Genomic DNA, 21,799 nt, shown 5'->3' with positions numbered 1-21,799 from the left:
TCTGGGACCACAGGACACAGATAGAGTGGATGTGGAGAGGATGTTTCCTGTAGTGGGGGAGTCTCGGACCAGAGGACACAGATAGAGTGGATGTGGAGAGGATGTTCCCTACACTGGGGGAGTCTAGGACCAGAGGACACAGATAGAGTGGATGTGGAGAGGATGTTCCCTACACTGGGGGAGTCTGGGACCAGAGGACACAGATAGAGTGGATGTGGAGAGGATGTTTCCTGTAGTGGGGGAGTCTCGGACGAGAGGACACAGATAGAGTGGATGTGGAGAGGATGTTTCCTGTAGTGGGGGAGTCTCGGACCAGAGGACACAGATAGAGTGGATGTGGAGAGGATGTTTCCTGTAGTGGGGGAGTCTAGGACCAGAGGACACAGATAGAGTGGATGTGGAGAGGATGTTTCCTATAGTGGGGGAGTCTGGGACCAGAGGATACAGATAGAGTGGATGTGGAGAGGATGTTTCCTATAGTGGGGGAGTCTGGGACCAGAGGACACAGATAGAGTGGATGTGGAGAGGATGTTTCCTATAGTGGGGGAGTCTGGGACCAGAGGACACAGATAGAGTGGATGTGGAGAGGATGTTTCCTATAGTGGGGGAGTCTGGGACCACAGGACACAGATAGAGTGGATGTGGAGAGGATGTTTCCTGTAGTGGGGGAGTCTCGGACCAGAGGACACAGATAGAGTGGATGTGGAGAGGATGTTCCCTACACTGGGGGAGTCTAGGACCAGAGGACACAGATAGAGTGGATGTGGAGAGGATGTTCCCTACACTGGGGGAGTCTGGGACCAGAGGACACAGATAGAGTGGATGTGGAGAGGATGTTTCCTGTAGTGGGGGAGTCTCGGACGAGAGGACACAGATAGAGTGGATGTGGAGAGGATGTTTCCTGTAGTGGGGGAGTCTCGGACCAGAGGACACAGATAGAGTGGATGTGGAGGGGATGTTTCCTGTAGTGGGGGAGTCTAGGACCAGAGGACACAGATAGAGTGGATGTGGAGAGGATGTTTCCTATAGTGGGGGAGTCTGGGACCAGAGGACACAGATAGAGTGGATGTGGAGAGGATGTTTCCTATAGTGCGGGGAGTCTAGGACCAGAGGATACAGATAGAGTGGATGTGGAGAGGATGTTTCCTATAGTGGGGGAGTCTGGGACCAGAGGACACAGATAGAGTGGATGTGGAGAGGATGTTTCCTATAGTGGGGGAGTCTGGGACCACAGGACACAGATAGAGTGGATGTGGAGAGGATGTTTCCTGTAGTGGGGGAGTCTCGGACCAGAGGACACAGATAGAGTGGATGTGGAGAGGATGTTCCCTACACTGGGGGAGTCTAGGACCAGAGGACACAGATAGAGTGGATGTGGAGAGGATGTTCCCTACACTGGGGGAGTCTGGGACCAGAGGACACAGATAGAGTGGATGTGGAGAGGATGTTTCCTGTAGTGGGGGAGTCTCGGACGAGAGGACACAGATAGAGTGGATGTGGAGAGGATGTTTCCTGTAGTGGGGGAGTCTCGGACCAGAGGACACAGATAGAGTGGATGTGGAGAGGATGTTTCCTGTAGTGGGGGAGTCTAGGACCAGAGGACACAGATAGAGTGGATGTGGAGAGGATGTTTCCTATAGTGGGGGAGTCTGGGACCAGAGGACACAGATAGAGTGGATGTGGAGAGGATGTTTCCTATAGTGCGGGGAGTCTAGGACCAGAGGATACAGATAGAGTGGATGTGGAGAGGATGTTTCCTATAGTGGGGGAGTCTGGGACCAGAGGACACAGATAGAGTGGATGTGGAGAGGATGTTTCCTGTAGTGGGGGAGTCTCGGACCAGAGGACACAGATAGAGTGGATGTGGAGAGGATGTTCCCTATAGTGGGGGAGTCTGGGACCAGAGGACACAGATAGAGTGGATGTGGAGAGGATGTTCCCTATAGTGGGGGAGTCTGGGACCAGAGGACACAGATAGAGTGGATGTGGAGAGGATGTTTCCTGTAGTGGGGGAGTCTAGGACCAGAGGACAGAGCCTCAGAACGGAGGGGCGTCCCTTTAGAACGGAGATGGGGAGGAATTTCTGTCTGTGGTGAATCTGTGGAATTCGTTGCCCGAGGCAGCTGTGGAGGGCGAGTCGTTGGGTTGAGGTGGATAGATTCCTGGTTAGTCGGGGCGTGAAAGGGATATGAGGAGAAGGCAGGCGACCGGATGAAATGACCGGGGCAGAGTCGACGGGCCTGAACCTTCGCGTCTGACCGTCTCCCTCTCCCCCCTCCCTCCACTCCAGTGCTGCAGCGTCTGTGGGGTGTCGGGGACGTGGACGAGGACATTGCCGAGATGAAGGAGGAGAGCCGCAAGATGTCTCTGGAGAAGCGGGTGACCCTGCGGGAGCTGCTGCGCTCCCCCCTCTACCGGCAGCCCCTCATCGTGGCCGTGGTGATCCACCTCTCCCAGCAGTTCTCCGGCATTAACGCCGTGAGTGCACAGGGCGATCCCGCGGGTCGGGAGGGTGGGGGCGCGGGGACACCCCGCGGGAACCGGGCGGTTCTACGGCCGGGGGGGGGAGTGGGCGTGCGGTGGGGGAGGTTCACGTTAATCCCGGACGCTGTCTAACCCAGCTTCGCCCTCTCCCCCCACCCAAACCCAGGTCTTCTATTACTCGACCAGTATCTTCACCAAAGCCGGGGTGAAACAGCCCATCTACGCCACCATCGGTACTGGACTGGTGAACACGGCCTTCACTGTCGTCTCTGTGAGTGTAGCACCGTCCTCCCTCCCTCCTCACCCCTCCTCCCTCCCTCCTCCCCTCCCTCAGCCCCCTCCTCACCCCTCCTCCCTCCCTCCTCACCCCTCCTCCCTCCACCCTCCCCTCCCTCAGCCCCCTCCTCACCCCTCCTCCCTCCCTCCTCACCCCTCCTCCCTCCCTCCTCCCCTCCCTCAGCCCCCTCCTCACCCCTCCTCCCTCCCTCCTCACCCCTCCTCCCTCCACCCTCCCCTCCCTCAGCCCCCTCCTCACCCCTCCTCCCTCCCTCCTCCCCTCCCTCAGCCCCCTCCTCACCCCTCCTCCCTCCCTCCTCACCCCTCCTCCCTCCACCCTCCCCTCCCTCAGCCCCCTCCTCACCCCTCCTCCCTCCCTCCTCACCCCTCCTCCCTCCCTCCTCACCCCTCCCTCAGCCCCCTCCTCACCCCTCCTCCCTCCCTCCTCACCCCTCCTCCCCTCCCTCCTCCCCTCCCTACCTCACCATCTGCACCAGACTGGTGACAAAATAGCCTTCACTGTTGTCCCTCTGAGTTCAACATCCTCTCCATCTCTATCCCCCTCTCCCCCTCCCCCCTCTCCTCATCTCGCCCCTCCCCCCGCTATCTCTCCTCTATCTCCCCTCTATCTCCCCTCTATCTCCCCCTCTCCCTCCCCCTCTCCTCTCTCTCTCCCCCTCTCCCCTCTCTCTCCCCTCTATCTCCCCTCTATCTCCCCCCTCTCCCCCTCTCTCTCCCCCTCTCTCTCCCCCTCTCTCTCCCCTTTCCCCCTCTCTCTCCCCTCTATCTCCCCTCTATCTCCCCCCTCTCCCCCTCTCTCTCCCCCTCTCTCTCCCCCTCTCTCTCCCCCTCTCCCCTCTCTCTCCCCCTCTCCCCTCTATCTCCCCTCTCTCCCCTCTCTCCCCTCTCTCCCCTCTCTCCCCCTCTCTCTCCCCTCTCTCTCCCCTCTCTCTCCCCTCTCCCCTCTCTCTCCCCCCTCTCTCTCCCCCTCTCTCTCCCCCTCTCCCCCTCTCTCCCCCTCTCCCCCCTCTCCCCTCTCTCCCCCTCTCTCTCCCCTTCTCCTCATCTCGCCCCTCCCCCCGCTATCTCTCCTCTATCTCCCCTCTATCTCCCCTCTATCTCCCCTCTCTCTCCCCCTCTCCTCATCTCGCCCCTCCCCCCGCTATCTCTCCTCTATCTCTCCTCTATCTCCCCTCTCTCTCCCCCCTCTCCCCCTCTCTCTCCCCCTCTCCTCTCTCTCTCCCCCTCCCCCCGCTATCTCCCCTCTATCTCCCCTCTATCTCCCCCCTCTCCCCCTCTCTCTCCCCTCTCTCTCCCCCTCTCCCCTCTCTCTCCCCTCTCTCTCCCTCTCTCTCCCCCCTCTCCCCCTCTCTCTCCCCTCTCTCTCCCCTCTCTCCCCTCTCTCCCCTCTCTCTCCCCTCTCTCTCCCCCTCTCCCCTCTCTCTCCCCTCTCTCTCCCCTCTATCTCCCCTCTATCTCCCCCCTCTCCCCCTCTCTCTCCCCCTCTCCCCCTCTCTCTCCCCCTCCCCTCTCTCTCCCCCTCTCCCCTCCCTCTCCCCTCTCTCTCCCCTCTATCTCCCCTCTATCTCCCCCCTCTCCCCCTCTCTCTCCCCCTCTCCCCTCTCTCTCCCCTCTATCTCCCCTCTCCCCCCTCTCCCCCTCTCTCTCCCCTCTCCCCCCTCTCCCCCTCTCCCTCCCCCTCTCCCCCTCTCTCTCCCCCTCTCCCCTCTCTCTCCCCTCTATCTCCCCTCTCCCCCTCCTCCTCTCTCTCCCCTTCTCCCCCCTCTCCCCCCCATCTCTCGCCCCTCCCCCTCCCCTCCCCCTCACCCTCCCCCCTCTATCTCCCCTCTCCCCTCTCTCTGCTTGTGAGGCCACTCTGCCCTGACTGCCGCTGCTATCTCACCCACAGCTGTTCCTGGTGGAGAGGGTGGGCCGCCGGACACTCCACCTCATCGGTCTGGGGGGAATGGCCGTCAGTACCGTGGTCATCACCATCGCTCAGGTCCTGCAGGTACGTGGGGGCCCCAGAGATGAGGGAGGGGAGAGAGGAGAGGAGGGGAAGGGAATCGAGGGGAGGAGAGGGGAGAGAGGAGGAGAGGAGAGAGAGGAGGGGAGGGGAGAGGAGGGGAGGGGAGAGGGGAGGAGAGAGAGGAGGGGAGGAGAGGGGAGAGAGGAGGGGAGGGGAGGGGAGGAGAGGGTGAGGGGAGGGGAAGGGAGGGGAGGGGAGAGGAGGGGAGGAGAGAGAGGAGGGGAGGGGAGATGAGAGAGGAGGGGAGAGGAGAGAGGAGGGGAGGAGAGGGGAGATAGGAGGGGAGGGCAAAGCAGAGGAGGGGAGGAGAGGGGCAAGGGGAGGGGAGAAGAGGGGAGGGGAGAGGAAGGGAGGAGGGGGTGAGGGGAGGGGAGGGAGAGAGGAGGGGAGGAGAGGGGAGATAGCAGGGGAGGGCAAAGCAGAGGAGGGGAGGAGAGGGGCAAGGGGAGGGGAGAAAAGGGGAGGGGAGAGGAAGGGAGGAGAGGGGTGGGGGAGGGGAAGGGAGGGGAGGGGGAAGAGGAGGGGAGGAGAGGGTGAGGGGAGGGGAAGGGAGGGGACGGGGAGAGGAGGGGAGGAGAGAGAGGAGGGGAGAGGAGAGAGGAGGGGAGGGGAGAGAGGAGGGGAGGAGAGGGGAGATAGGAGGGGAGGGCAAAGCAGAGGAGGGGAGGAGAGGGACAAGGGGAGGGGAGAAGAGGAGAGGGGAGAGGAAGGGAGGAGGGGGTGAGGGGAGGGGAGGGAGAGAGGAGGGGAGGAGAGGGGAGATAGCAGGGGAGGGCAAAGCAGAGGAGGGGAGGAGAGGGGCAAGGGGAGGGGAGAAGAGGGGAGGGGAGAGGAAGGGAGGAGAAGGGTGGGGGAGGGGAAGGGTGAGGAGGGGAGGAGAGGGTGAGGGGAGGGGAAGGGAGGGGACAGGGAGAGGAGGGGAGGAGAGAGAGGAGGGGAGGGGAGAGAGGAGGGGAGGAGAGGGGAGATAGGAGGGGAGGGCAAAGCAGAGGAGGGGAGGAGAGGGGCAAGGGGAGGGGAGAAGAGGGAGGGGAGAGGAAGGGAGGAGGGGGTGAGGGGAGGGGAGGGGGAGAGGAGGGGAGGGGAGAGAGGAGGGGAGGAGAGGGGAGATAGCAGGGGAGGGCAAAGCAGAGGAGGGGAGGAGAGGGGCAAGGGGAGGGGAGAAGAGGGGAGGGGAGAGGAAGGGAGGAGAGGGGTGGGGAGGAGAGAGGAGGGGAGGAGAGGGGCAAGGGGAGAGGAAGGGAGGAGAGGGGTGAGGGGTGGAGAAGGCAGGGGAGGGGGAGAGGAGGGGAGGGGAGGAGAGGGGCAGGGAGAGGGGTGAGGGGAGGAGAGGGGGAGAGGAGGGGAGGAGAGAGAGGAGGAGAAAGAGGAGGGGAGGGGAGAGAGGAGGGGAAAGAGGAGGGGAGGGGGAGAGGAGGGGAGGAGAGAGGAGGGGAAAGAGGAGGGGGGGAGAGGAGGGGAGGAGAGAGAGGAGGGGAGAGAGGAGGGGAGGGGAGAGAGGAGGGGAGGAGAGGGGAGATAGCAGGGGAGGGAAAAGCAGAGGAGGGGAGGAGAGGGGCAAGGGGAGGGGAGAAGAGGGGAGGGGAGAGGAAGGGAGGAGAGGGGTGAGGGGAGGAGAAGGCAGGGGAGGGGGAGGGGAGGAGAGGGGCAAGGAGAGGGGTGAGGGGAGGAGAGGAGGGGAAGGGAGAGGAGGGGAGGAGAGGGGAGGGGAGAGGAAGGGAGGAGAGGAGTGAGGGGAGGGGAGGGGGAGAGGAGGGGAAGAGAGAGAGGTGGGGAAAGAGGAGGGGAGGGGAGAGAGGAGGGGAGGAGAGGGGAGGGGAGAGGAAGGGAGGAGAGGGGGAGGGGAGGAGAGGGGTGAGGGGAGGAGAGGAGGGAAGGGAGGGTGAGAGGAGGGGGATGAGGGGAGGGGAGGGGGTTGGGATTGATGGTTGGACTGTGTGGGCCTCTCACTGACCGGCTCCCCTTTGCCCCCTGACCCCCCCAGGAACGGGTGCCTGACCTCAGTTACCTCAGCGTGGTGTCTGTCTTCTGCTTCGTGGCCCTCTTCGAGGTGGGGCCCGGCCCCATCCCCTGGTTCATCGTGGCCGAGCTGTTCAGCCAAGGGGCCCGGCCGGCCGCGGTGGCCATCGCCGGCTGCACCAACTGGACCTCGAACTTCATGGTAGCCATGTTCTTCCCCTTCGTCGAGGTGAGTGTTCCCCCTCCCGCAAAGATCCTCTGCTCTCTCCCTCCCCAAACTCCACCCGTCTCCTCCCCTCCCCACTCGTACACCCTCTCCCACCACATCTACCCCCCCACTGCTCTCCCCCGACACTCCTATCCCCTCCCCACCTCTCTTCACTCCTCTTCCCTGTCTCTACCCCCCTCTCTCTCCCCCTCTCTCCCTCCTCTCTCTCCCACTCCCTCCTTCCTCCTCTCCCCCTCCCCCCTGTCTCCCCTCTCCCCCTCCTCGCCGTTACTAAAACCTCTGCCTCTCCCGGCTACCCCCTGCAGAACGTCTGTGGCCCCTACGTCTTCATCATCTTCCTGGTGGCGCTTGTCATCTTCTTCGTCTTCACCTACTTCAAGCTGCCCGAGACCAAGGGCCGCACCTTCGACGAGATCAGCTCCTCGTTCCGCGCCGGCATCGAGCTCCCGCCCGTCGAGAAGTCGCCCATGGTCGAGCTGGGGGGTCTCAGCGTCACACCCGGCTCCCCGAACCCTGCCACGCAGGTCCCGTCCGGGGTCTCCGCCACGTAGGGACGGGAGACTTCGCTACTCGCCCCTTCCTGCTGTCATCCTCACTTCCACACTCAGGTTCCTTGGGTATAACCTCCAGGGGTTGCTGTTCCCCACCCTCATCCCATCCCCTGCCCTCCCCTCCCCTCGAAGCTCGCTCTCCGGGAATGCAACGCCCAATGCACGTTCTCTGTACAATGTGTCTGTCTTAGCAAAGTGTAGGGCCGATTCGCCAAGTATCTGTCACGTTTTGTCTGTGTCCGACCCCGAGAGTGTGTGATGGGACGGTGTGGAGGGAGATTCACTCTGTGTCTGACCCCGGGGGTGTGTGATGGGACGGTGTGGAGGGAGATTCACTCTGTGTCTGACCCCGGGAGTGTGTGATGGGACGGTGTGGAGGGAGATTCACTCTGTGTCTGACCCCGGGAGTGTGTGATGGGACGGTGTGGAGGGAGATTCACTCTGTGTCTGACCCCGGGAGTGTGTGATGGGACGGTGTGGAGGGAGATTCACTCTGTGTCTGACCCCGGGAGTGTGTGATGGGACGGTGCGGAAGGAGATTCACTCTGTGTCTGACCACGGGAGTGTGTAATGGGACGGTGAGGAGGGAGATTCACTCTGTGTCTGACCCCGGGAGTGTGTGATGGGACGGTGCGGAAGGAGATTCACTCTGTGTCTGACCACGGGAGTGTGTAATGGGACGGTGAGGAGGGAGATTCACGCTGTGTCTGACCCCGGGAGTGTGTGATGGGACGGTGTGGAGGGAGGTTCACTCTGTGTCTGATCCGGGGGGTGTGTGATAGGACGGTGCGGAGGGAGATTCACTCTGTGACTGACCCCGGGAGTGTGTGATGAGACGGTGCGGAGGGAGATTCACTCTGTGTGTCTGACTCCGGGAGTGTGTGACGGGACGGTGCGGAGGGAGATTCACTCTGTGTCTGACCCCGGCAGTGTGTGATGGGACGGTGTGGACGGAGATTCACTCTGTGTCTGACCCCGGGAGTGTGTGATGGGACGGTGTGGAGGGACATTCACTCTGTGTCTGACCCCGGGAGTGTGTGATGGGATGGTGCGGAGGGAGATTCACCCCCTGTCCGACCCCGGGAGTGTGTGATGGGACGGTGCGGAGGGAGATTCACTCTGTGTCTGACCCAGGGAGTGTGTGATGGGACGGTGCGGAAGGAGATTCACTCTGTGTCTGACCCAGGGAGTGTGTGATGGGACGGTGCGGAGGGAGATTCACTCTGTGTCTGACCCCGGGAGTGTGTGATGGGACGGTGCGGAGGGAGATTCACTCTGTGTCCGACCCCGGGAGTGTGTGATGGGATGGTGTGGAGGGAGATTCACTCTGTGTGTCTGACCCCGGGAGTGTGTGACGGGACGGTGCGGAGGGAGATTCACTCTGTGTCTGACCCCGGGAGTGTGTGATGGGACGGTGTGGAGGGAGATTCACTCTGTGTCCGACCCCGGGAGTGTGTGATGGGACGGTGTGGAGGGAGATTCACTCTGTGTCTGACCCCGGGAGTGTGTGATGGGACGGTGTGGAGGGAGATTCACTCCGTGTCTGACCCCGGCAGTGTGTGATGGGACGGTGTGGAGGGAGATTCACTCTGCGTCTGACCCCGGGAGTGTGTGATGGGACGGTGCGGAGGGAGATTCAGTCCGTGTCTGACCCCGGGAGTGTGTGATGGGACGGTGTGGAGGGAGATTCACTCTGTGTCCGACCCCGGGAGTGTGTGATGGGACGGTGCGGAGGGAGATTCACTCTGTGTCTGACCCCGGGGGTGTGTGATGGGACGGTGTGGAGGGAGATTCACTCTGTGTCTGACCCCGGGGGTGTGTGATGGGACGGTGCGGAGGGAGATTCACTCTGTGTCTGACCCCGGGAGTGTGTGATGGGACGGTGCGGAGGGAGATTCACTCTGTGTCTGACCCCGGGAGTGTGTGATGGGACGGTGCGGAGGGAGATTCACTCTGTGTCTGACCCCGGGAGTGTGTGATGGGACGGTGCGGAGGGAGATTCACTCTGTGTCCGACCCCGGGAGTGTGTGATGGGACGGTGCGGAGGGAGATTCACTCTGTGTCTGACCCCGGGAGTGTGTGATGGGACGGTGTGGAGGGAGATTCACTCTGTGTCTGACCCCGGGAGTGTGTGATGGGACGGTGAGGAGGGAGATTCACTCTGTGCCTGACCCCGGGAGTGTGTGATGGGACAGTTTGCACTGTGTCCAACCCCCTCTGTCCACTTCCCAAATGCCTGCTCAAAATGTCAAAGTCGATGTCTCGTCTGTGCGTTGGTTAGGGTGAATTCTGTGTCTGAGAACAGTTACATGTGTGGCCCGTGTTCCCTCACGAGGTCTGTCTGTCGTTGCTTTTTTTAAAAAAAATTTTACAGATTAATTTATTGCCTGAGTAGAGAGTTTTTTTTAAAAATATTACGTATTTAATATGAGGAAGTGATCACTGTGGAGTTGAACCCTGTGCGAGAGTTGGATGTGATTTGTTTGAGAACTGTTGTGCCATTTTGTCTGAAATCTGTGTAAATACCTCAGCTACGTTGAAATAAAAAAAAAAATGGAGACTCTCTCTGGCCTTCCCGGGCTCGGTCCTTCTGCGTCTGTTCGATCAAAGTCAGCCTGTGGCCACTTGGAAAGGGCACGACAGGGTGGGTGTACAGCAGATGGTTCCTGTGCTGGGGGAGTCCAGCACCAGAGGGGGCACGGCCTCAGGACAGAGGGGCCTCCCTTTAGAACGGAGGTGAGCAGGAATTTCTTTAGCCGAGGGTGGTGGGTGATCCTGTGGAATTTGCTGCCACAGGCAACCTGGAAGGACTGTTTGGGGCCCTGAATGGTGGCAAGAGAGGAGGTGTAGGGACAGGTGTAGCACTTACACTTACAGGGATAACATAGTACATCGAATAGTACAGCACAGTACAGGCCCTTCAGCCCACAATGTTGTGCTGACCCTCAAACCCTGCCTCCCATATAACCCCCCACCTTAAATTCCTCCATATACCTGTCTAGTAGTCTCTTAAACTTCACTAGTGTATCTGCCTCCACCACTGACTCAGGCAGTGCATTCCACACACCAACCACTCTCTGAGTAAAAAACCTTCCTCTAATATCCCCCTTGAACTTCCCACCCCTTACCTTAAAGTCGTGTCCTCTTGTATTGAGCAGTGGTGCCCTGGGGAAGAGGTGCTGGCTATCCACTCTATCTATTCCTCTTATTATCTTGTACACCTCTATCATGTCTCCTCTCATCCTCCTTCTCTCCAAAGAGTAAAGCCCTAGCTCCCTTAATCTCTGATCATAATGCATACTCTCTAAACCAGGCAGCATCCTGGTAAATCTCCTCTGTACCCTTTCCAATGCTTCCTCATCCTTCCTATGGTGAGGCGACCAGAACTGGACACAGTACTCCAAGTGTGGCCTAACCAGAGTTTTATAGAGCTGCATCATCACATCGCGACTCTTAAACTCTATCCCTCGACTTATGAAAGCTAACACCCCATAAGCTTTCTTAACTAGCCTATCCACCTGTGAGGCAACTTTCAGGGATCTGTGGACATGTACCCCCAGATCCCTCTGCTCCTCCACACTACCAAGTATCCTGCCATTTACTTTGTACTGGCATGTGTCGTGCATTTGGAGATGCTCTTCGGCACGCCGCTCTCGTATCGCCTGGTTTACTGTCCTCTCCGCCCCTGTCAGCCCGAACCACTGCCGGCCTCTCTCATCAACGAGGCGGTTTTCACTGCCTGATGCTTTTCGCACCGCTCTCTGTAAACTCCAGAGTCTGCTGTGCGTGAAAGTCCCAGGACATCAGCAGTCTCTGCGATCCTCGAACCACCCCATCTGGCACCAACAGTCATTCCCAGGGTCAAAGTCACTCAGATCACATTCCCCACCCCCCCGCCACCATTCTAATGTTTGGCCTGAGCCTCCTGGCCACATCGGCGTGCTCTTTCTGCCCCGAGTTGCTGTCGTGTGATTAGTTGATCAGACATTTGCAGGTGTGCCCAGTAAAGTGGTGTGAAATTTCAATTCTTTTTCAATATTTTTATTAATTTCTTACATGAAAGAATACAGAGTGCAGTAGGATATATAATATATATCGATCACAATATATTGAAATCACAGATAAAGTGTAATTACCCCATATCCATATAAAATTAAATTTAAACGTAATATTGAAAAGAGATACTTTTCATTTGTAAGGCCAGTGATGTTGTGGGGATGGAACTGGACTGTCTCACGGTGGTATCTGAAAAGAGGATGCTGTCCAAGTTGCATGCCATCTTGGACAATGTCTCCCATCCACTATATAACGTACTGGGTGGGCACAGGAGTACATTCAGCCAGAGACTCATTCCACCGAGATGCAACACAGAGCGTCATAGGAAGTCATTCCTGCCTGTGGCCATCAAACTTTACAACTCCTCCCTTGGAGGGTCAGACACCCTGAGCCAATAGGCTGGTCCTGGACTTATTTCATAATTTACTGGCATAATTTACAAAATATGCAGATCATGTGACTCCAAAATAATATCATTTCCTCCAACAATACCAAATAAGGCAGTCAAAGGATTAAGTTCACTGACTGAGTTCACTGTGAAATTTGAAAAAGAGAAGCCGAAATCTGATGTGTCGGTGTTTCAGTGGAGTAAAGGAAATTACAGTGGCATGAGAGAGGAACTGGCCAAACGTTGACTGGAAAGGGACACTGGCGGGAAAGACAGCAGAGCAGCAGTGGCTGGAGTTTATATGAGAAGTGAGGAAGGTGCAAGGCAGGTATATTCCAAAAAAGAAGAAATTTTCGAATGGAAAAAGGATGCAACCGTGGTTGACAAGAGAAGTCAAAGCCAAAGTTAAAGCAAAGGAGAGGGCATACAAGGAAGCAAAAATTAGTGGGAAGACAGAGGATTGGGAAGTCTTCAAAACCTTACAAAAGGAAACTAAGAAGGTCATTAAGAGGGAAAAGATTAACTATGAAAGGAAGCTAGCAAATAGTATCGAAGAGCATACTAAAAGCTTTTTCAAGTATATAAAGAGTAAAAGACAGGTGAGAGTAGACAGAGGACCGATAGAAAATGATGCTGGAGAAATTGTAATGGGAGATAAGGAGATGGCGGAGGAACTGAACGAGTATTTTGTATCAGTCTTCACTGAGGAAGACAGCAGGATACCGAACACTCAAGGGTGGCAGGGAAGAGAAGTGTGCGCAGTCACAATTACGACAGAGAAAGTACTCAGGAAGCTGAATAGTCTAAAGGTAGATAAATCTCCCGGACCAGATGGAATGCACCCGCGTGTTCTGAAGGAAGTAGCTGTGGAGATTGCGGAGGCATTAGCGATGATCTTTCAAAAGTCGATAGATTCTGGCATGGTTCCGGAAGTCTGGAAGATTGAAAATGTCACTCAGCTATTTAAGAAGGGGGCAAGGAAGTAAAAAGGAAATTATAGACCTGTTAGCTTGACATCGGTGGTTGGGAAGTTGTTGGAGTCGATTGTCAAGGATGAGGTTACAGAGTACCTGGAGGCATATGACAAGATAGGCAGAACTCAGCATGGATTCCTTAAAGGAAAATCCTACCTGACAAACCTATTACAAACCAATTTTTTGAGGAAATTACCAGTAGGCTAGACGAGGGAGATGCAGTGGATGTTGTATATTTGGATTTTCAGAAGGCCTTTGACAAGGTGCCACACATGAGGCTACTTAACAAGATAAGAGCCCATGGAATTACAGGAAAGTTACGTACGTGGATAGAGCGTTGGCTGATTGTCAGGAAACAGAGAGTGGGAATAAAGGGATCCTATTCTGGTTGGCTGCAGGTTACCAGTGGTGTCCCACAGGAGTCCGTGTTGGGTCCGCTTCTTTTTACATTGTACATCAATGATTTGGATTATGGAATAGGTGGCTTTGTGGCTAAGTTTGCTGATGATACGAAGATAGGTGGAGGGGCCGGTAGTGCTGAGGAAACAGAGGGTCTGCAGAGAGACTTGGATAGATTGGAAGAATGGGCAGAGAAGTGGCAAATGAAATACAATGTTGGAAAGTGTATGGTTATGCATTTTGGCAGAAGAAATAAACGGGCAGACTATTATTTAAATGGGGGAGAGAATTCAAAGTTCTGAGATGCAACGGGACTTGGGAGTCCTCGTACAGGATACCCTTAAGGTGAACCTCCAGGTTGAGTCGGTGGTGAAGAAGGCGAATGCAATGTTGGCATTCATTTCGAGAGGAATAGAGTATAGGAGCAGGGATGTGATGTTGAGGCTCTATAAGGCACTGGTGAGACCTCACTTGGAGTACTGTGGGCAGTTTTGGGGTCCTTATTTAAGAAAGGATGTGCTGACGTTGGAGAGAATACAGAGAAGATTCACTAGAATGATTCCGGGAATGAGAGGGTTAACATATGAGGAACATTTGTCTGCTCTTGGACTGTATTCCTTGGAGTTTAGAAGAATGAGGGGAGACCTCATAGAAACATTTCGAATGTTAAAAGGCATGGACAGAGTGGATGTGGCAAAGTTGTTTCCCATGGTGGGGGAGTCTAGTACGAGAGGGCATGACTTAAGGATTGAAGGGCGCCCATTTAAAACAGAAATGTGAAGAAATTTTTTTAGCCAGAGGGTGGTGAATCTATGGAATTTGTTGCCGTGGAGGCCAAGTCATTGGGTGTATTTAAGGCAGAGATTGATACGTATCTGAGTAGCCAGGGCATCAAAGGTTATGGTGAGAAGGCAGGGGAGTGGGACTAAATGGGAGAATGGATCAGCACATGATAAAATGATGGGCCGAATGGCAAACTTCTGCTCCTTTGTCTTATGGTCTTATGATTAGGTTGAAAATTTACTTTAAAAAGCACCAAAAAAAGTTTGAAATGCTTCCTTTCAATATTTTTCAAGACTCGGACAAGTCCAGAAGATATGGATTAGAGAAGCTTCTCTGTTTCTACATCTATCACAAAAGGGAGATAGAAACATAGAAACATAGAAACATAGAAAATAGGTGCAGGAGTAGGCCATTCGGCCCTTCGAGCCTGCACCGCCATTTATTATGATCATGGCTGATCATCCAACTCAGAACCCAGCCTTCCCTCCATACCCCCTGACCCCTGTAGCCACAAGGGCCATATCTAACTTCCTTTTAAACATAGCTAATGAACTGGCCTCAACAGTTTGCTGTGGCAGAGAATTCCACAGATTCACCACTCTCTGTGTGAAGAAGTTTTTCCTAACCTCGGTCCTAAAAGGCTTCCCCTCTATCCTCAAACTGTGACCCCTCGTTCTAGACCTCCCCAACATCGGGAACAATCTTCCTGCATCTAGCCTGTCCAATCCCTTTAGGATCTTATACGTTTCAATCAGATCCCCCCTCAATCTTCTAAATTCCAACGAGTACAAGCCCAGTTCATCCAGTCTTTCTTCATATGAAAGACCTGCCATCCCAGGAATCAATCTGGTGAATCTTCTTTGTACTCCCTCTATGGCAAAGATGTCTTTCCTCAGATTAGGGGACCAAAACTGCACACAATACTCCAGGTGTGGTCTCACCAAGGCCTTGTACAACTGCAGTAGTACCTCCCTGCTCCTGTACTTGAATCCTCTCGCTATAAATGCCAGCATACCGTTCGCCTTTTTCACCGCCTGCTGTACCTGCATGCCCACTTTCAATGACTGGTGTATAATGACACCCAGGTCTCGTTGCACCTCCCCTTTTCCTAATCGGCCACCATTCAGATAATAATCTGTTTTCCTATTTTTGCCACCAAAGTGGATAACTTCACATTTATCCACATTAAATTGCATCTGCCATGAGTTTGCCCACTCACCCAACCTATCCAAGTCACCCTGCATCCTCTTAGCATCCTCCTCACTGCTAACACTGCCACCCAGCTTTGTGTCATCCGCAAACTTGGAGATGCTGCATTTAATTCCCTCATCCAAGTCATTAATATATATTGTAAACAACTGGGGTCCCAGCACTGAGCCTTGCGGTACCCCACTAGTCACTGCCTGCCATTCTGAAAAGGTCCCGTTTATTCCCACTCTTTGCTTCCTGTCTGCTAACCAATTCTCCACCCACACCAATACCTTACCCCCAATACCGTGTGCTTTAAGTTTGCACACTAATCTCCTATGTGGGACCTTGTCAAAAGCCTTTTGAAAATCCAAATATACCACATCCACTGGTTCTCCCCTATCCACTCTACTAGTTACATCCTCAAAAAATTCTATGAGATTCGTCAGACATGATTTTCCTTTCACAAATCCATGCTGACTTTGTCCGATCATTTCACCGCTTTCCAAATGTGCTGTTATCACATCCTTGATAACTGACTCCAGCAGTTTCCCCACCACCGACGTTAGGCTAACCGGCCTATAATTCCCCGGTTTCTCTCTCCCTCCTTTTTTAAAAAGTGGGGTTACATTAGCCACCCTCCAATCCTCAGGAACTAGTCCAGAATCTAACGAGTTTTGAAAAATTATCACTAATGCATCCACTACTTCTTGGGCCACTTCCTTAAGCACTCTGGGATGCAGACCATCTGGCCCTGGGGATTTATCTGCCTTCAATCCCTACAATTTACCTAACACCACTTCCCTACTAACATGTATTTCGCTCAGTTCCTCCATCTCACTGGACCCTCTGTCCCTTACTATTTCTGGAAGATTATTTATGTCCTCCTTAGTGAAGACAGAACCAAAGTAATTATTCAATTGGTCTGCCATGTCCTTGCTCCCCATAATCAATTCACCTGTTTCTGTTTGCAGGGGACCTACATTTGTCTTTATCAGTCTTTTCCTTTTCACATATCTATAAAAGCTTTTACAGTCCGTTTTTATGTTCTCTGCCAGTTTTCTCTCATAATCTTTTTTCCCCTTCCTAATTAAGCCCTTTGTCCTCCTCTGTTGAACTCTGAATTTCTCCCAGTCCTCAGGTGAGCCACTTTCTCTGGCTAATTTGTATGCTACTTCTTTGGAATTGATACTATCCCTAATTTCTCTTGTCAGCCACGGGTGCACTACCTTCCTTGATTTATTCTTTTGCCAAACTGAGATGAACAATTGTTGTAGTTCATCCATGCGATCTTTAAATGCTTGCCATTGCATATCCACCGTCAATCCTTTAAGTGTCATTTGCCAGTCTATCTTAGCTAATTCACGTCTCATACCTTCAAAGTTACCCCTCTTTAAGTTCAGAACCTTTGTTTCTGAATTAACTACGTCACTCTCCATGTTAATGAAGAATTCCACCATATTATGGTCACTCTTACCCAAGGGGCCTCTCACAACAAGATCGCTAATTAACCCTTCCTCATTGCTCAAAACCCAGTCCAGAATAGCCTGCTCTCTGGTCGGTTCCTCGACATGTTGGTTCAAAAAACCATCCCGCATACATTCCAAGAAATCCTCTTCCTCAGCACCTTTACCAATTTGGTTCACCCAGTCTACATGTAGATTGAAGTCACCCATTATAACTGCTGTTCCTTTATTGCACACATTTCTAATTTCCTGTTTAATACCATCTCCGACCTCACTACTACTGTTAGGTGGCCTGTACACAACTCCCACCAGCGTCTTCTGCCCCTTAGTGTTACGCAGCTCTACCCATATCGATTCCACATCTTCCCGGCTTATGTCCTTCCTTTCTATTGCGTTAATCTCTTTTTTAACCAGCAACGCCACCCCACCTCCCCTTCCTTCATGTCTATCCCTCCTGAATATTGAATATCCCTGAACGTTGAGCTCCCATCCCTGGTCACCCTGGAGCCATGTCTCTGTGATCCCAACTATATCATAATCATTAATAACAATCTGCACTTTCAATTCATCCACCTTATTACGAATGCTCCTTGCATTGATACATAAAGCCTTCAGGCGCTCTTTTACAACTCTCTTAGCCCTTCTACAATTATGTTGAAAAGTTGCCCTTTTTAATGCTTGCCCTGGATTTGTCGGCCTGCCACTTTTACTTTTCCCCTTTGTAATTTTTGCTTCTACGCTCACTTTACACCCCTCTGTCTCTCTGCACTGGTTCCCATCCCTCTGTTGTGAACTAACCTCCTCACACCTAGCCGCTTTAATTTGATTCCCACCCCCCAACCATTCTAGTTTAAAGTCACCTCAGTAGCCCCCGCTAATCTCCCTGCCAGGATATTGGTCCCCCTAGGATTTAAGTGTAACCCGTCCTTTTTGTACAGGTCACACCTGCGCCAAAAGAGGTCCCAATGATCCAAAAACTTGAATCCCTGCCCCCTGCTCCAATCCCTCAGCCACGCATTTATCCTCCACCTCATCGCATTCCTACTCTCACTGTCGCGTGGCACAGGCAGTAATCCCGAGATTACTAACTTTGCGGTCCTTTTTCTCAACTCCCTTCCTAACTCCCTATATTCTCCTTTCAGGACCTCATCCCTTTTCCTACCTATGTCATTGGTACCTATATGTACCACGACCTCTGGCTCCTCACCCTCCCACTTCAGGATATCTTGGACACGATCAGAAATATCCCGGACCCTGGCACCAGGGAGGCAAACTACCATCCGAGTCTCTGGACTGCGTCCACAGAATCGCCTATCTGACCCCCTTACTATCGAGTCCCCTATCACAACTGCCCTCCTCTTCCTTGCCCTACCCTTCTGAGCTACAGGGCCAGACTCTGTGCCGGAGGCAGGGCCACTGTCGCTTCCCCCGGGTAAGCTGTCCCCTCCAACAGTACTCAAACAGGAGTACCTGTTGTTAAGGGGCACAGCCACCGGGGTACTCCCCATCACCTGCCTTTTCCCCTTCCCCCTCCTAACCGTGACCCACTTGTCTGCCTCCCGTGGCCCCGGCGTGACCACCTGCCTTCCACTCCTCTCTATCACCTCCTCGCTCTCCCTGACCAGACGAAGGTCATCGAGCTGCAGCTCCAGTTCCGTAACGCGGTCCCTTAGGAGCTGCATCTCGATGCACTTGGCGCAGATGTAGACGTCCGGGAGGCTTGGAGACTCCAGGGCCTCCCACATCCGACACCGAGAACAGCAAACTGCCCTCACAGTCATAATGCCCCTCTCCTCAAATAGCAACAGAAAATGAATGTCAAACCTTCCTCGCCTCGCCCGCTTCCGCCTAAGCCCGGTGAGCCGAAGCCCTTAAGTCTTCACTCTGCTCCCGGCTCACTCCCCCGCCCGCAAACTACGCTGCCCGCTCTATGAGGCTCTGTTCCTTTTAAATCTGCCGCGCTGCACTGCCCGACGTCACACGCCTGCGCAGTCCCGCCTCTCAGAAAGCCGTTGGAGAAAAAAAATAACGAAAATTTCAAAAATCTCTTTCTCGGCACTCCCACTCAGACTCTCAGACTCCTTCTTCGAATCAAAATATATCCGAATAAATTGTAGAAGGGAATGACGGGCGCATAACAATGAGGTATTAACCAGTTTAAAAATTTCATTCCAAGCGTCCTCAGAAATTGAAATCTGTAAATCTTGTTCCCAAAGATTTTTAATTTAATCTCAAGGAATATTTTTCATTCCCAACAACATACCATAAATATTAGATATAGATGCATTGTGGAAGGGTTTCAAATTAAAAATTATATCAAGTAAATTATTATCTGAACTTTTAGGAAATGTACATACTTGAGAATGCAAAAAGTCTCTGTAAATATCGGAAACACGTGAGTTCTTGGTAGCCTGTACTTAGCTGACAGTTGTTCAAGTGAAGGGAGACAATCTCCAACAAACAAATCATGAAAACATTTAATACCCAATCTATTCCATGCTTTAAAAACTACATCAGACGTAGAAAGTTTTTTTAAAAAGTTGGAAAAAATGAGACTGGAAAGTGAAAAATTCAGTAAAATATATGGACAGGAAAGGAATCGGACTAGGTGAGGGTAAGAGTTCGGCACGGTCTAGAAGGGCCGAGATGGCCTGTTTCCGTGCTGTAATTGTTATATGGTTATTTTCTAAATTGTACCCAAATCCTCGAAGTGTGTTTAACTACAAGATTATCAGTTAAGTTATTTAAAGATAAAGGAATTGAGGATCCGAGAAGAGAAATGATAGAGAATTTGTTAATCGGGAGGATTGTCCAGCTGGGTTTCTTTAGAAGCCAACTCTGAAATTTCAATTCAATTCACTTTGCGGTTTGATGGGCGTTACAAACTTACATAAACTCAGCCAGGGTGCAAAATACAGAGCTAGCGGCCGCACACGGCGTGCACAAACACAGTCAGGGCTTTGGCAAAACGCAACCAGGCCGAAATTTTTTGAAAAAGTCTGGATCCCGAGTCCAGGAACGCCGCAGAAATCCGCAGACGACCACAATCTGCCTGTCTTCTGCTGGGCGGACACAGGGGGGCAGCACCTGCACCACACTGCCCACCCCCCCGCCCCACGGCTTGGGGCCCAGTCCTCGCTACGACCGAGGCCAAGCGGATCCCCGCTGCCGTCCGCCAGTAAGCCCGCAGACCGGACTGGCGGCGTCCCGCGTTAACCACGTTGGCCGAGGAGAGCCCTGCGATCGCGAGGGAAGCGGCCAAGGCTGCTCGGTCGCTCGGTCTCAGACCCCCGGTGCGCACGAACTTCGCTCGCTCGGGCGGCGGCGCCAACCGCGCTGCAAGGAGTCCGAAAAGGAGAGTTATCGCCCTCTGTGAGCGAAGGCGGCCCCGGCTTGTCGGGATTTGTAGAAACTGTTTGTTGCCCGATGTGAAATTTATCGTCAGAGAAGAGTACAGTGCAGAAGCAGGCCACTCGGCCCGCAATGCTGTGCTGGCCCAGCTGAAAAGCAAATCTAAAACACCCAAACACTGATCCCTCCTCCCCACACCCTGTCCGTATCCCTCCATCTTCCTCACGTCCCTGTGCCTCTCCAAACGTCTCTCAAAAGCCTCGAATGTATTTGCCACCACCCACCACTCTCTGGGTAAAAAACTCACCCCTCACCTTTAATGCCTGCCCTCTGGTGTGAGACATTTCAACCCCGGGAAACAGATACTCTCTGTCCACTCTCTCTCTCTGCCTCTCACAGTCTCATAAACCTCTCTCAGGTCTCCCCTCGGCCACCGTCGCTCCAGAGAAATCTACCCAAGTTTACCCAGCCTCTGGTGAGAGCGCACACCCTCCAGAACCAGGCAGCGTCCCGGTGAGCCTCTCCTGCCCCCTCTCCAAAGCCCCGACGTCCTCCCTGTAGTGGGGAGACCAGAACACGGTGCAATACTCCAGATGGGGCCTCACCAGAGTTTTACAAAGTTCCAACGTCACCTCCTGACTTTTAAACTCAGTGTCTCCGCTAACAGAAACAAGCATTCCCTAAGCCTTCTTAACCACCCCATCGACCTGCGTAGCCTCTTTCAAGGAGCTGTGAACTCGGACCCCCAAGTTCTGCCCCGTCCGAGCACCTACTCTAAGAAGCAGTGAGATCCAGAGGCAAAATTATTTCACAACCTCGGACTGCAAACGGGTCTTCTGGGGTCATGGTCGAGGCCCGTGACATCCCGGACTGTGCAATCCCTGAAAATCTGCCGGCCGGCCGAGGGGAAGAGGCTGACGCTGAACCAGTGAGTGTGTGTCTTCAGGCGGCCGTACCTCCTCTTAGAAGAATAGGGGGAAGATTCTCATTGTAACTTATTGGATATTGAAAGCCCTGGATAGAACGGGGGTGCAGAAGATATCTCTGATGGCTGGGGGGGGAGGTGGAGTCTAGGACCCTCCTGGGGACACAGCCTCAGAAAAGAGATCTGAAAGGAGATGAGGAGGAAGTTGTTTAGCTAGAGGAGGGTGAATCTGTGGAATTCGTTGCTGCAGGTGGCTGTGGAGGTTGGGTCATTGGGGATATTTAAAGCGGAGGTTGGTAGGTTCGTGCGGAAGCAGGAACCATTCCTGTTTCCGCTCAACATATGATAGCCTTTTCGACCTCACTGGCTGGGAGAGCCGAGGATTCTAATCCACCTACGGACTTGTATTGGCTCTCCTCCATCACGTTTAGAGAAAATAGGAAGTTGGACGTTTGACGCATCCTTTAAATCTGAACGGATATGGCGACCTTTCATCCAATATTTTCATTTCATTCGATTTATTACTCTTTCAGGTTTCTTTTCCCGGAGGTTTCAGATTTGATCAGAAAGTTTTTCTCTGCTTTTTTTTTTGGTTGTATCCTGAAAATGGAATGCCCAGTCCCTCTTTTTTGTTTTGTTTTGTGTGTTCTGGTTTTTTTTTATATAGTGTAAGTGGGGTTTCTCTCTCTCTCTATTTAAAGCCCAATGGTTTTTTTCCCCCTTTCTCCTTTTAACTGGTAA

General features: G+C 53.6%; 1 protein-coding gene across 1 annotated transcript in view; it reads left to right on the top strand.

Moving 5' to 3' along the window:
* Positions 1 to 10,082, top strand: part of LOC134342248 (solute carrier family 2, facilitated glucose transporter member 3-like) — a 34,968-nt gene extending 24,886 nt beyond the window's left edge. The window contains exons 6-10 of the mRNA XM_063040211.1: positions 2,291 to 2,478; positions 2,651 to 2,755; positions 4,670 to 4,771; positions 6,774 to 6,977; positions 7,283 to 10,082. Coding sequence (XP_062896281.1) covers positions 2,291 to 2,478; positions 2,651 to 2,755; positions 4,670 to 4,771; positions 6,774 to 6,977; positions 7,283 to 7,528 — 845 coding nt within the window. The 3' untranslated portion in view covers positions 7,529 to 10,082. The remainder of the gene's footprint in view (positions 1 to 2,290; positions 2,479 to 2,650; positions 2,756 to 4,669; positions 4,772 to 6,773; positions 6,978 to 7,282) is intronic.
* Positions 10,083 to 21,799: the final 11,717 nt, after the last annotated feature.

The sequence above is a fragment of the Mobula hypostoma genome, unplaced genomic scaffold (assembly GCF_963921235.1).
Source record: "Mobula hypostoma unplaced genomic scaffold, sMobHyp1.1 scaffold_70, whole genome shotgun sequence".
NCBI classification, from domain to species: Eukaryota; Metazoa; Chordata; class Chondrichthyes; order Myliobatiformes; family Myliobatidae; genus Mobula; species Mobula hypostoma.
Note: the sequence above shows the minus strand (reverse complement) of the source record. Positions and strands in the feature narration are given on the sequence as shown.